Genomic DNA, 18,427 nt, shown 5'->3' on the forward strand with positions numbered 1-18,427 from the left:
TACACAACACACCACACTAAACTACACAAACACCACACAACACACCACACAAAACTACACAACACACCACACTAAACTACACAAACACGACACAACACACTCACACAAATATACACAACACACCACACTAGACTGCACAAACACCACTCAACACACACACACAAAACTACACAACACACCACACTAAACTACACAAACACCACACTAAACCACACAACACACCACACTAAACTACACAAACACCACACAACACACCACACAAAACTACACAACACACCACACTAAACTACACAAACACCACACAATACACACACACACACTCATGACTTTAAGCTAAAATATACCGTGACACACACCCACGACTTCAACCACAACATACTGTGACCTTTTCAGATTTTGCATCCGCTGCTTCATCTTCTCTGTGGTGTGTTGATTTCCACAACTTTCTGAAACATTTGTGTTTCTTTTTCTTCATTGACGTGTCGTTGTCAATTTCCACTTCAATGGAAGCATCCCCCATGTCCACCACTTGCGGTCCTTGAGGAGGTAGCGGTGGTGCTCGTGTGTGGAGCAGGTCACTCTGTGAAGAGGAACAAGCTGGAGGAATGGTGTCGATTGCCACAGCTTCGTTCTACGGGATTGGTGAGGAAGACACAAAGTACACGTGGTGAGTAAATTAATGAGGGGTGAGTGGTGGGGGTGAAAATGTTGCTATTTTTACCCTCCCCGAAGGAGAGGACATTACATTTAGGTCTGTTTGTTTGTTTATTTGTTTCTCCATTTGTTTGTTTGTTCGTTTGTCCACACAGAACTTTCGTGATTATCTCCGCAAACGCTTGTCAGATTGAGCCAAAGTTTTTAACATTGGTGCAAGTACTCATGAAGAATGTTTTAATGATAATTATGACATCATAGGTCACGTGGTGTGGTAGCCATGTAGAAAAACAGAAAACCTTTGGACCTCTATATCTCTGAAACTGCACCAAGGAACAAATTGAAACTTGTCACAAAGCAAGTTCCCCTCATTGGGAATAAGGGGGATTTTTCAAGGACATCATAGGATTCTTCATTATGACATCATAATTGCAAATGCAAAATGCTACTTCCGATCATGATGAAAAATTTTGAGGGTCATCTCAGGATAAAATGGTGCACAAAAATTATTTGATGATGTCATCGTTCACGAGATTTGGTAGCCATATTCTTTCTTTTTTATAAACCTTCAAAATCTCTGAAATGGCTGAACCAGTCATCACTTCCAATTATGGCTTTCATTAATTACGGAACACACCAGTACACAAACACACAAAAAATAGACCACACAAAACCACACAAACACCGCACAACACACCACACAACACACGACACAAACTACACAAACACCACATAAAACTACACAAACACCACACAACACACCACACAAACACACACAACACACACACTAAACTACACAAACACCACACAACACACCACACAAAGGTACACAAACAACACACCACAAAAACGACACAAACACGACACAACACACCACACTAAACAACAAAACACAGCACACAAAACAACACAACACACCACACAAAACTACACAAACACCACACAACACACCACACGAAACTACACAAACACCACATTAAACAAGTTCTGGTGAGGGTGTGCAATCTCTGATTGCTCGTGTTCTTGTTGTGTATGTAATATGTAGACGTCACCCCAAAGATTCACGATGTCCAGGTCAGGTGGTGTGATTTGATCTGAGTGTTCGTTCGACTGTGTCCAACCAAATCGGATACAACCATGAATAAATTAAATAAATGTGAAGGTAAAAGATTGTAAAGTTTGTAAACGAACCCATCCGACATTCGGTGGTTAACATTCACTGTTCTTCCGATGAAGTGAACTTATTACCATTCACTGTTGGTAAAGAGAATAAAATGTAAACATCTGATGTCATGGATCAGTGTTGGACCCTCTTTTATGGACTCATTGATGAATCTTTTAACATTCCCATCGTATTGTTACCTTCACTGTTACTGTAACTCTCATTATGAATAAACCAATTATTACCTCACGATTCTCCTCTTCATCTCTCCCTCTTCTCTTTCTCCTCCTCTTCACACAGCTCCACATTGTGCTTCCCGGGAAGTTTATAACAATATCCCCCTTCTGCCACGCAGCGGATAAAAACGATGAAAAACCCAACAAGTCCTTCCTTGTGGAGAGGCAGCACCTTCAATGAAGGTCGACGTTCAAGGTCACAACAAAATGGAACCTCTCGGACGGTCTGCCGACTCGATGTGACCATGAAGCATTGTGATGTCACAATTACCGGAAGGGGCGGGGCTTCATCTCCATGGTTACTCTTAACAACAATGACGTGTCGAGAAACGAACAAAGCCCAAAATAATTATCCTTTATAATTAGTGAATTACCTTTTATAATTACCTTAGAACCCTTTAGGATCTCGAGAATTGCACTTTAGAACCTTAAAAAAAAAACATTCAGAATGAAGCAAGGTGGGGTGGAGGGATTGTTCTTCTTCATATTTACAGACGGATGGATGGAAGGAGAAACACAAATATTAAAACATCTTCACCGTTAAACATTTTCTCCTCGGACCACACGGGATGGCTCGTTATCTCGACCTCATTACCCCGCGCAGGCGAATCGAGAAACGTGGATTACCATTTGGTTCATGTCCTTCCGTCTTATGAGTTGATGATCGAGGAACAACGTATTTAATTGGAATATTATATTATGAACACGAATCGGAACATGAACAAGAAATTTTTCAGGTTTAGTGTCGAACCCCGACATCCGATCTTCATGAAAATTTTGAGGGTCATCTCGGGAAAAAATGGAGCACAAAAATTATTTGATGATGTCATCGGTCACGTGATTTGGGAGCCATATTGTTAAAAAAAAAACAAAAAAAAACATTCAAAATCTCTGAAATGGCTGAACCAGTCATCACTGCCAGAATTTATGAAATGGCAGTTCCAATTATGTCTCTCATAAATGACAAAAAAACCAGGACACAAACACACACAAAATACACCACACAAAACCACACAAACACACACAAAATACACCACACAGAACCACACAAACACACAAAATACACTACACAAAACCACACAAACACACAAAATACACCACACAAAACCACACAAACACACAAAATACACCACACAAAATCACACAAACACACACAAAATACACCACACAAAACCACACAAACACACACAAAATACACCACACAGAACCACACAAACACACACAAAATACACCACACAAAACCACACAAACACACACAAAATACACCACACAGAACCACACAAACACACACAAAATACACCACACAGAACCCCACAAACACACGCAAAATACACCACACAAAACCACACAAACACACAAAATACACCACACAAAATCACACAAACACACACAAAATACACCACACAAAACCACACAAACACACACAAAATACACCACACAGAACCACACAAACACACACAAAATACACCACAATAAACGACACAAACACACAAAATACACCACACAAAACTACACAACACCACACAACACACTACACTAAACTACACAAACACCACACAACACACCACACTAAACTACACAACACACCACACTAAACCACACAAAACTACACAACACCAGATAAAACACCACACAAAACTACACAACACCACACAACACACTACACTAAACTACACAAACACCACACAACACACCACACTAAACTACACAACACACCACACTAAACCACACAAAACTACACAACACCAGATAAAACACCACACAAAACTACACAACACCACACAACACACTACACTAAACTACACAAACACCACACAACACACCACACTAAACTACACAACACACCACACTAAACCACACAAAACTACACAACACCAGATAAAACACCACACAAAACTACACAAACACCACACAAAACTACACACACACACTACACAAACACCACACTAAACTACAATAACACCACACAACACACCACACTAAGCAACACAAACACCACAGAACACACCACACAACACACCACACAACACACCACAAAACTACACAAACACCACACAACACACCACAAAACTACACAAACACCACAAAACTACACAAACACCACACAACACACCACACTTAACGACACAAACACCACACAACACACCACAAAACTACACAAACACCACACAACACACCACACTTAACGACACAAACACCACACAACACACAAAACCACACAACACCCCACACAAAACAACAAAACACACCACACAAAACTACACAAACACCACAGAACACACCACACAAAACTACACGAACACCACACAACACTCCACACTTAACGACACGAACACCACACAACACACAAAACCACACAACACCCCACATAAAACAACAAAACACACCACACAAAACTACACAAACACCACATAAAACTACACAACACACCACATTAAACAACAAAACACACCACACAAAACACCACAAACACCACATTAAACAAGTTCTGGTGAGGGCGTGCAATCTCTGATGACTCGTTTTCTTGTTGTGTATGTAATATGTAGACGTCACCCCAAAGATTCACGTCAGGATGTCCAGGTCAGGTGGTGTGATTTGATCTGAGTGTTCGTTCGACTGTGTCCAACCAAATGGGATACAACCATGAATAAATTAAATAAATGTGAAGGTAAAGATTGTAAATTTGTAAACGAACCCATCCGACATTCGATGGTTAACATTCACTGTTCTTCCGATGAAGTGAACTGATTACCATTCACTGTTGGTAAAGAGAATAAAATGTAAACATCTGATGTCATGGATCAGTGTTGGACCCTCTTTTATGGACTCATTGATGAATCTTTTAACATTCCCATCGTATTGTTACCTTCACTGTTCCTGTAACTCTCATTATGAATGAACCAATTATTACCTCACGATTCTCCTCTTCATCTCTCCCTTTTCTCTTTCTCCTCCTCTTCACACAGCTCCACATTGTGCTTCCCGGGAAGTTTATAACAATATCCCCCTTCCGCCACGTGGTCGGGGATAAAAACGATGAAAAATCCAACAAGTCCTTCCTTGTGGAGAGGCAGCACCTTCAATGAAGGTCGACGTTCAAGGTCACAACAAAATGGACCCTCTCGGACGGTCTGCCGACTCGATGTGACCATGAAGCATTGTGATGTCACAATAACCGGAAGGGGGCGGGGCTTCATCTCCATGGTTACCCTCAACAACAACGACGTGTCGAGAAAGGAACAAAACCCAAAAGAATTATCCTTTATAATAAGTGAATTACCTTTTATAATTACCTTAGAACCCTTTAGGATCTCGAGAATTACACTTTAGAACCTTAAAAAAAACCTTAAGAATGAAACAAGGTGGGGTGGAGGGATTCTTCTTCTTCACATATTTACAGACGGATGGACGGAAGGAGAAACCCAAATATTAAAACATCTTCACCTTTAAACATTTTCAACTCGGACCACACGGGATGGCTCGTTATCTCGACCTCATTACCCTGCGCAGGCGAAGCGAAAAACGTGGATTACCATTTGGTTCATGTCCTTCCGTCTTATGAGTTGATAATCGAGGAACAACGAGTCCGGGAGCCCACTGAGGTTTCATCATAATTTTTGGTGCAAAAGGTTTGGGGTGCGGGATGTGTCCATGGGACCTGTGGGAGTCTGGGAAGGCGATTCTTAAGTGTCGCGTTTGGTGCGTTTGCTTGTCAGCACCACCTGGATGAGCAGAAAAATCACTTTTAATCATAATTTCGAGTGCAAGCGCAATTCAAGCATGGATCGACAGATAATTACGTCCTGATTATAAATCAGCTACTTCAGAACAAAATCCATGGTGCATATCCAATTAAGAACACCATTAATTAGCGTCAATTGGCACTTTTAATCATAATTTTCAGTACAAGGTAAAAACTAGTGCCAAAGTGTGGAGCACAGTGCCGCTAAACACAATCAAGTGCTTAAGAACGATTCTTATAGTGCGTTCCATTCTTAAGAACGGGTCAAAGGTCATCGTGGGGTTACCACATGACGTATGAGAGAGTTTAATCATAATTTCGAGTGCAAGCGCAATTCAAGCATGGATCGACAGATAATTACGTACTGATTATAAATCAGCTACTTCAGAACAAAATCCATGGTGCATATCCAATTAAGAACACCATTAATTAGCGTCAATTGGCACTTTTAATCATAATTTTCAGTACAAGGTAAAAACTAGTGCCAAAGTGTGGAGCACAGTGCCGCTAAACACAATCAAGTGCTTAAGAACGATTCTTATGGTGCGTTCCATTCTTAAGAACGGGTCAAAGGTCATCGTGGGGTTACCACATGACGTATGAGAGAGTTTAATCATAATTTCGAGTGCAAGCGCAATTCAAGCATGGATCGACAGATAATTACGTACTGATTATAAATCAGCTGCTTCAGAACAAAATCCATGGTGCATATCCAATTAAGAACACCATTAATTAGCGTCAATTGGCACTTTTAATCATAATTTTCAGTGCAAGGTTAAAACAAGTGCCAAAGTGTAGCGCACATTCCCGCTAAACACAATCAAGTGCTTCAGAACGATTCTTTGGTGCGTTCCGTGCTTAAGAACGGGTCAAAGGTCACCGGGTCGATGTGCGCCTCCCTGTGTGAACGATGCTTCGGGAAATTTCAGCACACGCATGAATGGGTTCTGGTGTTTTCTTGGAAGTCATGCATGACAATGAACATGTGTCTGTCAGCACGCTGTGTTCTACGTAGGTACCTAGGCTGCCATTGCTGTGCTGCCTTTCGATGACGTATAACGCTATTGCTAGCGCAGGCCAGAAAGGGACCACACGTCGTGCCGGCCGGGTATGCATCATCATGTCCAACAAAAAGGATGGTAAGTTTTCTGTATTTCTCGCCAAAAATCATTTTTGGGCGATAGCTGGAGATATCTACTATGCTAGTCCTCGTCAAATCTGGACAGGGGGTCTGGAGGGGGTTGGGGTCAAAATAACCTGGACATAGAGCAGGCAAGGGGGTTGGGGTCAAAATAACCCAGAAGTAGAGCAGGCGCTTTTATGAACGGCACATCTGTTTTATCCCCATACAGCCATGTCACAGAGCTGATCTCAATCCTTGTCTCTGTGAACTTCTATTGATGAATTATCCATGTTTCATTGATTTTCATGTTAGGATGCCACGGCATCCAGGATACTGGTAATGAGTCGGCCCTTACGCCCCACCATATGGCCGATACGTCACGCGAGTCGGCCGTTACGCCCGACATCCAGAATGAGACGCCACGTGGTAAGCAGATGACACTTTACACACAATCTCAGTTACATATTCTGGATCCTCGATGAAAATCGACTCATGTGAACTCGTGTATACTTCGTTGATAACTTCCACACAATTCCTTCGACTACCCATAATGATGCGGCCTTCAACTGTCAATGTTCATCTGTCTCTCACACTACCTTTTGTCACTGTTAATATAATTGTTGAGCTGACATTAGTGAGAAGTCACGCTTTTTGTTGCAGACACATCAGACACGAATGCTGCAAAACGCTGCATCCTGCACATCGATCAGAAAGGCAAGGCATCAAGTGAGGGCATACTGTCGTTCAACGCTGATCCGTGGGCCATCGAACAGAGAACATCCATTATCCGTGGAGAAAAGAAGAACTTTTCCACATCTCGGTATTGTAATCTAATCAAATCACTACCAAGTGAACCCACAGAAACTGATGGTTGCCACAGTCGATGTTACAAGAACTTCACTGCAGTTCCTCAGAGGACTGTGGTGATGCCACTCGCCAATCTGGCCCCCAAACCTCTTTTGCGGTCTGCTGTGGAACCTCCTTTGCCAATGGCGTCTACATCAGGAATATTTCCGAAAGAGTGTGTATTGTGCAACAAAGAGCGTAAGAATAGAAAGGGTCAGATTGAGGTAACCGGTGCGTGTCTCACCAAACACGCCGAATCTAAAATCAAGGAAGCTGCACAGATATTAGGAGATGAACAGCAAGGAGTTAAATTCTCCGATGTAGACTTCGTAGCAAAGGAGGTTCGTTACCATCATAGATGTAGGAAGGATTTCTTGGCTGCGGCGTCCAAGGCAGCTTTGAAGAGTGAACGTAATGAACGTAATCACATGGGTATTGATACTATTAGTTCCTACATTGAGCAGTCCGTAATCCCAAAAAAACGACCAGAATTGCTGACGTCTATATATGCTCGGTACGTGGATATGTGTGTTGACTTCGATGAGAAGCCACTACAGACCGTGCAATACCTGATGAAGGTGATCATAAAGAAATTCGGTGAACGTTTAAAGGCGCAGTGCCCAACAGGTAAGAAGTCCGGCATAATTTTGTACAGCACTGACATGGCCGATGATGCTGTCCGTGTCGTATACGACTTCGCGGCCACACCAGAAGGTATGGTCACAAAAGCAGCATTAATCCTTCGGCAGCTCATCAAGAATGTGCCAAACACAGAGTTTCCAGATTCTCCGACGTTGAATGATCTATACTCGTGTGCAGCAATTCCACCCGAATTACTGTCAACATTCTTCAGCGTACTATATGGTGGACCAAATCCAGATCGTCACACGGAGAGAGTTAGACGATGCTCCGAGTCAAGAAGTCAAGATGCGCTGTTTGTGGTGGGAAGACGAAACGTGAAGCCGAAAAAGCACGTCGCTCTTGGTATCGCTGTGAAGTCAATGACAGGGAGAAAACAGCTCGTAACGATGCTCAATAGATTTGGGCACTGCCTGAACTACTCAGCTGTGGAAGAACTAGAAACAGCTGTGGGATACGCCATCCATGAAAAAGAACAGACATGTCCCGACGGCACCGTCCCGAACCTGCCTATGGGAGTAGCGTTTGATAACTTTGATGAACTGTCAAACACGTTGTGTGGGGCAGACACCTTACATGACACGATGGGAATATTGTACCAGGTTGAAGGCAGCGCATCATGTAATGCAACACCTGATAAGCCGCGGTGCGCAACACAGCCATCTTCACAACCGTCATCACGACAGCGCAAATCACGAAAGAGAAAACTAGACGTCAGCCAGGTGTCACTTGAGCCATACCGGAAGACACCGAAGATGTCGGTCTTCAGCGACAATGTCGCGGATACATGGAATCAGCAAGACGTAAGCAGGAAAGGACGGAAGTTGGATTTTCTTTGGCTCATGCATCACGCGCTGCAAATCGAGAATATTCCAATGTGGGTTGGTTTCAACTCCAAGTTCTACGTCGATAACCTTCCAAAACAGGTGGTACTATACATGGGGAATATCCAGGTGCTGATCACTGCCCTGGCAGTTATACGGAAGACTATGAAAAGAGCTCAGAAATGCGCCCACGAATGCAATCAGAAATACGCCATCCTCACGTACGACCTGAATGCAGCCAAACTGGCTCTTCAGACACAGGTAACGGAAAGTCCCCAGTACGACGACATATTTATTATGACGGGTGCTTTCCACATTGAGATGGCATTTTTCAAGGCAATTGGCAAGCTCATTGCAGAATCCGGTGGACCGAAGATGCTGACAGAATGTGGTGTACTTGCACCAGGATCGTTGAGAGGATTCTTAGACGGAAAACACTTCAATAGGTGCAAGCGCCAACATCCGATCCTTGCCCTCACGTTCGAAATGCAACACTTCAATGCATTCCTGGCAACATTCGAGTCCAAAGATGAGATCAGGGACATGTTTCAAGAATTTGAGTTCACCCCAGGAACGAATATATCCCAGGAAATTGAATTGTCCAATCTGTTCAAAGACTGTGCGGAGTCATATGGCCGCTTCACTGAACAGACATGACTGGGAGCGCATGGTGCCACCACGCAGTTCTGGCTGATGTATGTCGCATACATACAGGCTTACCATAACCTCGAACGCACAATCAGGAGTAACGACATCGATCTGTTCACATACACACTCATGGAAGTCATCGCTCATCGTAACAAATCATGTCAATTACTCCCGTTGGCTCTCCAAATTCCAACTGGACCTGCTCAACATTGATGAGACGCATCCCGGGCTTCGTGTCATCTTGAAGGCAGGCGCCTTCACTGTGAGAAGGACTGACCATCCATTCAGTCGATGTCCGGTGGACCTAACCCTCGAACAGACTGTTAACACCGACGCTGCATCACGGATGACGGGGTTATCATCCGCCACCAACAACTTCAGTGCCAGGTTGCGGTGGATGATAACGAAGTCGGCCCGGGCTGCATCTCTCGCCACAGTTCGGGAAATGTTTGGAATTACAGTTCACGAAGACGCAACAGCCGAGTTGAAACCTGCACACATGAAACGAGATTGTGGCGACCGACGTAAGGTCATGCAACAGATCACAGATACGTGCAATCCGTTCGAACCTTCCACCGCCAGTACCTCGCCAACACTGTACAACATTTACACTGGGAAAGCTGCTGACGACGCCGTGCGAGAGTGCTTACTCAGTGTTCCTCGCCGAGGCCAACAACTACACACGGAGTTTGTCGAGGCATGCCAGAGTGACCCCAAGTGATTTGAACAACCAATCAAGAGGGTGAAAGTCAGCTCATTCAAAGAGGCATGCGCGAAGAACAAGCGGGCTTCCGACAAGAAGATCGCTGCCCTGAAATGCACACGAAACCTCACTGGTCGTCTGGCTGTGGTCGCATCGAGAAAGAAAATGGACCTCAAACATGTCTTCTCCTACCCGCTAACACCTGTCCCACTATCACTTTGTGAAGGCGATGGTACAATAGTGAAAACATCCAAATGTATGCTGTTGCAGAGTCTGGAATCGAGAGTTGACAAGTCCTCACCTGAAAGTGTAAGTGCAGCTGTAGTAGATGGGAACTATCTACTTCACACCCTCCCACCGAACTTGCCAGCCACATATGGGGGACTCGCTGCTTCGATCCTCACTCAAGCAGTTTCACTCTCCCCACAATGTGTCGACCTCGTCTTTGACGCATACACAACACCTTCCATCAAGTGCCGTGAACGGTGTCGCAGAGGTGCGACAAACAGAGAATACATCATTACAGGAGCGGATCAACGGCGTCCAAACATGAATGAAGCGCTTCAGTCGATATCCTTCAAGCAGCAGCTTCTGTCGTTCCGAGCCACTGAATGGCGAAACCCCCAGTACGCACGTATCATCGGCAACCGCGATATCTACCTTGGCCATCAGCAGGAATGTTTCCGCTTCTTTGTGAGAGACAGAGAAGTCAATAGGGAACTGGACAATGAATTGGCTGCCAACCACGACGAGGCGGACACGCGTATTGCCCTGCATGTCAAATCGATCGACACCGACGGAGCCAATCACATTGTCATCCGGGCATCAGATACGGACGTTGCCATCATTCTCCTCTTCCACAGCGAGAAGTTCGGAGCAAGGATCTGGATGGACACAGGAACCGGGAACAAACGTCGGTATGTAGCGATCACTGCCATAGATGCCTCTCTGCGACGGGACATGTGTGCTGCACTCCCTGGCCTGCATGCCTTCACGGGTCGCGACTTTACATCCGCATTCGTGAGGAAAGGTAAAGCGAGGCCACTGGCAATACTTGAGAAGAATCAGGAGTACCAGGGGGTGTTTCGTCAACTCGCCGAATGTCCATGTGTGAGCACATCTACATGTAAAACGCTGCAAGACTTCACATGCGAGCTCTATGGTGCCAGGAAGAGGGTGGCCCTCGACGACTTCCGCTACCAAAAGTTCGAGAAGGCCTTCGGGCCAAAGGCAAACTCCGTGAATCCGCTCCACAAGCTGGCTGGCATAGATGGGAGCAGCCTTCCCCCATGCGAATCTGAGATCAAAATGCATACACAGGGCGGCATTCGTAGCAAGGATGTGGGGCAGAGCCACAAATGCTCGAATCCAGATTCACCTGACAGCCGAGGATGGTTGGGCAGTGGCATGCGATGGGCAATCCTACGATGTCGTGTGGTTTGAAGGGCCACAGATGCCGGACGCGTTGGTGGCCGATGTGGACGTCGAGAGCGACGACGAGACGGATGATCTGGTGCAATCGTCAGAAGACGAGATGATGTTCGATGACAAACATGACATGATGTAATAAACAGGACAAACACGACATGACATAATAAACATGACGAACACGACATGACGTAATAAACATGATGAACACGACATGACGTAATAAACATGACGAACACGACATGACGTACTAAACATGACGAACACGATATGACGTACTAAAACCTGACGAACACGATATGACGTAATTTGGGCCACACCTGAGGTTTGGTTAGATGACCTTGTAGATTGCTGGGGTTAGGAGTTAGGAGGAAACGAATTTGTCGAGTTTAAATTGTTGCTCAGTTAATAAAAATATGATCTGATATGCTCTGTGTTTTGTTAATGTCTCGCCTGCTGTAGAATCCCCGCCCCAGGAAATTCACTGACCGATCGACCACAAAGACGTCTGGAGGAAAAAACCCCAAGGTAACTGACAAGCAACGATTTCAAACACTAGAACGTCAATGCTTGTAACTCACACACGAGCTCTTTGACCCGTTCTGAAGCACGGAACGCACCATAAGAATCGTTCTTAAGTACTTGATTGTGTTTAGTGGCACTGTGCTCTACACTTTGGCACTTGTTTTAACCTTGCACTGAAAATTATGATTAAAAGTGCCAATTGACGCTAATTAATGGTGTTCTTAATTGGATATGCACCAAGGATTTTGTTCTTAAGTTGCTGATTTATAATCAGTACGTAATTATCTGTCAATCCATGCTTGAATTGCGCTTGCAATCAAAATTATGATTAAAAGTGATTTTTCTACTCATCCAGGTGGTGCTGACAACCAAACGCACCATATGCGACACTTAAGAATCGCCTTTCGAGACTCCCACAGGTCCCATGGGCACATCCCGCACCCCAAACCTTTTGCACCAAAATTATGATTAAACCTCAGTGGGCTACCGGACAAAACGTAATTAAATGTAATACTATATTATGATCACGAATCGGAACATGAACAAGAACTTTTTAAAGTTAAGTGTCGAACCCGACATCCGATCATGATGAAAATTTTAAGGGTCTTCTCGGGATAGAATGGTGCACAAAATTTATTTTATGATGTGATCGGTCACGTGATTTGGCAGCCATATTGTTAAAAACAAATACAAAAACAAAAACCTTCAAAATCTCTGAAATGGCTGAACCAGTCATCACTGCCAGAATTTATGAAATGGCACTTCATTGAAGTTCATCATGAATTGAAGGACGTGACGCGTGATCACATGTCGCGCGGCTCACGCAAGGGATAGATAAAGCCGAGATTCCGCGCGGTCGGGGGGGGGGGGGGGATTGTCCCTGGGGCATTGTCATTTACGGCGGCGGTCGGTCCACTTGGTGCTCGTTGAATGGTAAGAATTGAGAGTATACCCGAATCCGTGCTAATTGCTGATTTATTTTGCGGTGATCTACTGCACGTGTATACATTGCTACATTTGTACTCCTTGCTGCACCTGTATCCCCTGATGTGCCCGTAGAAGCGGCTTCAATCAAGTGGAATAAAGCCTACACTCTGAAGGTTTTTCCCTCGCTTTCATTTCAAATTCTGTCTCTCATTAATTCCGTAACAAACCAGGACACAAACACACAAAATACACCACACAAAACTACACAAACACCACACAACACACCACAAAACTACATAAACAGCACACAAAACTACACAACCACCACATAACACACCACACTGAACTACACAAAACCACACAATATTACACAAACACCACAAAACACACCACACTAAACTACACAAACACCACGCAACACACCACACTAAACTACACAAACACCACACAAAACTACACAAACACTACACAACACACCACACAAAACCACACACAACACACCACACTAAACTACACAAACACCACACAAACAACACAATGATAACAGAACACACCACACAAAACCACACAAACACCACACAACCACACAAACACCACACAACACACCACTCAAAACCACACAAACACCACACAACACACCACACTAAACTACACAAACCCCACACAAAACAACACAAACACCACACTAAACTACACAAACACAACACACCACACTAAACCACAGAAACACCACACAAAATGACACAAACACCAGACAAAACCACACAAAACTACACAAACACGACACAACACACCACACTAAACGACACAAACACCACAAATCACACCACACAAAATTACACAAACAGCACACAACACACCACAAAACACCACACACACATCACAAAACACACCACACAAAACAACACAAACACCACACAAAAACCACAAAACACCCCACACAAAACAACACAAACAACACACAAAAGCGACGAAACACCCCACACAAAACCACTCAAACACCACACTACACAAACACCACAGAACACACCACACTAAACCACACAAACACCACACAAAACTACACAAACACCACACAAAACTACACAAACACCACACAAAACTACACAAACACCACACAACACACCACAAAACACCACACACCACACAAAGCTGCACAAACATCACAAAACACACCACACAAAACCACACAAACACCACATAAAACAACACAAACACCACACAAAAACCACAAAACCCCCCACACAAAACCACACAAACACCACCTAAACTACACAAACACAACACACCACACTAAACCACACAAAACGACACAAAACTTACTGTTACTGTAACTCTCAATATGAATAAACCAATTATTACCTCACGATTCTCCTCTTCATCTCTCCCTTTTCTCTTTCTCCTCCTCTTCACACAGCTCCACATTGTGCTTCCCGGGAAGTTAATAAAAACGATAAAAAAAACCCAACAAGTTCTTCCTTGTGGAGAGGGAGCACCTTCAATGAAGATCGAGTTAAAGGTCACAACAAAATGGAGCCTCTCGGACGGTCTGCCGACTCGATGTGATCACCAAGCATTGTGATGTCACAATTACCGGAAGGGGCGGGGCTTCATCTCCATGGTTACTCTTAACAACAACGACGTGTCGAGAGACGAACAAAACCCAAAAGAATTATCCTTTATAATTAGTGAATTACCATTTATAATTACCTTAGAACCCTTTGGGATCTCGAGAATTACACTTTAGAACCTTAAAAAAACCTTCAGAATGAAACAAGGTGGGGTGGAGGGATTCTTCTTCTTCATATTTACAGACGGATGGACGGAAGGAGAATCACAAATATTAAAACATCTTCACCGTAAAACATTTTCTACTCGGACCACACGGGATGGCTCGTTATCTCGACCTCATTACCCCACGCAGGCGAAGCGAGAAACGTGGTTTACCATTTGGTTCATGTACTTCCGTCTTATGAGTTGATGATCCAGGAACAACGTATTTAAATGGAATATTATAATATGAACACGAATCGGAACACGAACAAGAAATTTTTCAGGACTCCACTCCAATTTAAATAAAGGTTAAGTGGGGCGGTGTATAAATAAGGGGGCTGTTTGGAACTGCTGCCTGATCACTTCAATTTCACAAAACTTCTGGATTTTTTTTTTATAACGATCGTTAAATTCATTATTTATTAAAATTGAAGGGAAATTGAAGCAACACTGTGTGGGTTATCCTGATGTATGAACTTTGTTGTCTAACTCGGTGGTTGTGGTTGTGGTTTTGGTTTTAGGGTTTGGGTTTGGGTTTGGGTTTGGGTTTGGGTTTGTTTTTGTTTTTGTTTTTGGGCATCGTGATGAACCTGAACGTTCCTTTCCATCCCTGGTGTGGGTAGTGAGAGCTGGTATGATGCCCTACAGGGATGCACACTCATCTCCAAACTGTGTCGCCTGGGTATGAACCCCGACCCTGGTTTTAACTGTCATCCCGGTGATTCACAACCACGTGATTCATCGATGTGTGCACCATCCCTCGGATGGACGTTAAAGTGGACGTCGCATCTGCTGGAATCGCCCCCTCTCCCCTCCAACCTCACTCTCCCTCCCCTCCCCCCAATCTCCCTCTCACTCTTCCCTCCCCCCAATCTCCCTCTCCCCTCCCCCCAACATCACTCAACCCCTCCCCCAACCTCACACTCCCATCCCCCAAACCTCACTCTTCCCTCCCCCAACCTCAATCTCTCTTCTCCCTAACCCCACTCTTCCCTCCCCCAATCTCCCTCTCACTCTCCTCTCCCCCCAAGCTCACTCAACCCCTCCCCCAACCTCACACTCCCCTCCCCCAACCTCACTCTCTCCTCCCCCATCTCACTCTCCCCCTCCCCTCAACCTCACTCTCCCTCCACTCTACCCCAACCCCTCTCCCTTCCCTTCCCACAACCTCACTCTCCCCTCCCCCTACAGCACACTCCCCTCCCCCTCCCCCAACCTCACTCTCCCTCCCTTCCCCTCCTCCAACCTCACTCTACCCTCCCCTCAACCTCACTTCTCCTCCTCCCAACCACAATATTTCCGAGCAAAGCCACATCCTCAAGCTGGCCTCCAAAGCCAAACTGGGCATCCATCATGCAAAGTCTTTCCTCGGCACACCTGAGCTTCTAACCACATACAAAGATTTCATCTGCAGCCTCATAGAGTACTGCTCTCTCCTCTGGGGTGGAGCTCCTGCCTCGTACTGAGCAAAACTTCATGCTCTGGAAACCAAAGCTTTTTGGATCAATGGTACCTCCCGCCATGAAGCCGAGTCTTTGGATCTCTCACTCTCTCACCGCAGGCAGGTCGGTGGTCTTTCCGTCTTCTCTCCAGCCTTGCCCCCACTACTGTCTGTCCTCTGTCCCCCCTCCCCCCCGAACAGTCCACAGGGCATTCAAGGTCTGCCAAAAAGGGTAACTACCAAAATCAAGAATCACTGCTCACCTCCACTCTTTCATTCATCTTTTTAACCGCCTCTGGAACAAACTCCCACACTCTCTTCAATCCCACTCCTCTCTCCTGTTCTTCAAAACAGCTGTTTATCACAATCTCACATCTTTCCCCGTCCAAAATATTGATCTTTTCTGACCCTCTTTCATCCACGCCAAACCTACCTCCTCCAAATTCCATGGATTATTCATCTTGTTTCTTCCACGTTCCCCACCCCATTCCCTCTCCCTTCTACAGATCTCCCATTGTCTCCGCCCCCCGTCATTTTGTGCTTTTTGATCTCCAGAATCATAAGTTTTAAAAGTTCATTCCAAGCCACATCAGCACAGGAGCTGAAAAATTAATCCACGTGTGAGATTTTCATCCTGTGAACCTGTATACTGAAGCTTGGCAGTTCTCTAAATGGAACATCAAACTCACCATCCTGGGGTGTTACTGTCTCAGGGTACACAAGCTGTCGAAGACAGCCCGTGTGGCATGCTTGCTCTGCACCAGCTGGCTGCAGATCTCATGGAAGCGTTGCTGCTGCTGCTCATGAAGACTGAGGGAGCCAAGTAGGAAGATCACGGAAAAATCAATGACAAAGAAAAAACTCGCAAGAGGGTGGAGGGAACGAGGGGTTGGAAATGAAGAACCCTGCAAGTTACAGAATGTCAGGAAACCCATGATGTGTCACTCACTACATCTCAGGACCAAAGAACCGCTAAGTGACAATGGGCACCATGTGGTCAGCCAAGCACACGAACATGACTAAAGTTGATCAGCCAGTCAGTATTGCGGGGTCAAGCCAATACACCAACCTGGAATCAAACGGAAATGACGTCATTTAAAAGTTGGTTCAATCACAGTTTGCAGCCAGTTCCCCAAAAATACACTGCCAACACCACCACTATTGATCGTTTTTGTAAAATGTGGGGAAAGAACCAGGGGAGGGGGGAGGATGGGGGTGTGTGGCGGTGGGAGGGCTAAAATGTTGAAGGATAATGTACATTTCATGAATTTGCAAGCAACTTAACCACACCGAATTTGCAAGGACATTAAGTAACCCACTGTGTCCAACACAAAGAGTAAGTGAGCTATCTCCAGCATCATGAGCAAATTAGAAATTCCCACGCCAATATACAGGGTGCATTGCCATCGCAGCACAGCTGTACCCTCAGCAAATTATATCTGTGGCCTTGTGCTGCATACGGAACAAGAATATTGTTGTGGACCCGGGGTTGGGGGCGAGAAGACCACGAGGGATGAAGCTACCTCGGGTTCCCACCGACACTTTGGAATCGTAGGTCGTCGCACATGAATAACTTCGTAACGCGGCGGCTCGCGAATCAACCGTCAACGCCAATAACTCGACCACGTGACTTTGGGTCCTCTGTCTAATAAATACCGTTTACCTAATGGTCACGTGATCTACTTACGAGGGGACACACCATCGGTACGCCTTGTTCAAACCGGATCACCTCACCGGATCAGATGCAGCCGAGCAT

The 18,427-nt window shown here is 44.9% G+C and overlaps 1 protein-coding gene across 5 annotated transcripts in view; it reads right to left on the minus strand.

Annotated features, from left to right (window-relative positions):
• The window catches only part of LOC147035634 (uncharacterized), a 91,633-nt gene extending 89,366 nt beyond the window's left edge, over positions 1-2,267 (minus strand). For all 5 annotated transcript variants that reach the window (XM_085845598.1, XM_085845606.1, XM_085845590.1 and 2 more), the window contains exons 1-2: positions 2,062-2,267; positions 386-631 (exon numbers count right to left, since the gene is read on the minus strand). In XM_085845598.1, the coding sequence (XP_085701724.1) occupies positions 386-631; positions 2,062-2,124 (309 nt within the window). In that variant the 5' untranslated portion in view covers positions 2,125-2,267. The remainder of the gene's footprint in view (positions 1-385; positions 632-2,061) is intronic.
• Positions 2,268-18,427: the final 16,160 nt, after the last annotated feature.

This window comes from Eptatretus burgeri, chromosome 1 (assembly GCF_056783735.1).
Source record: "Eptatretus burgeri isolate ZD-2024b chromosome 1, Ebu_testis_v1, whole genome shotgun sequence".
Classification (NCBI taxonomy): Eukaryota; Metazoa; Chordata; class Myxini; order Myxiniformes; family Myxinidae; genus Eptatretus; species Eptatretus burgeri.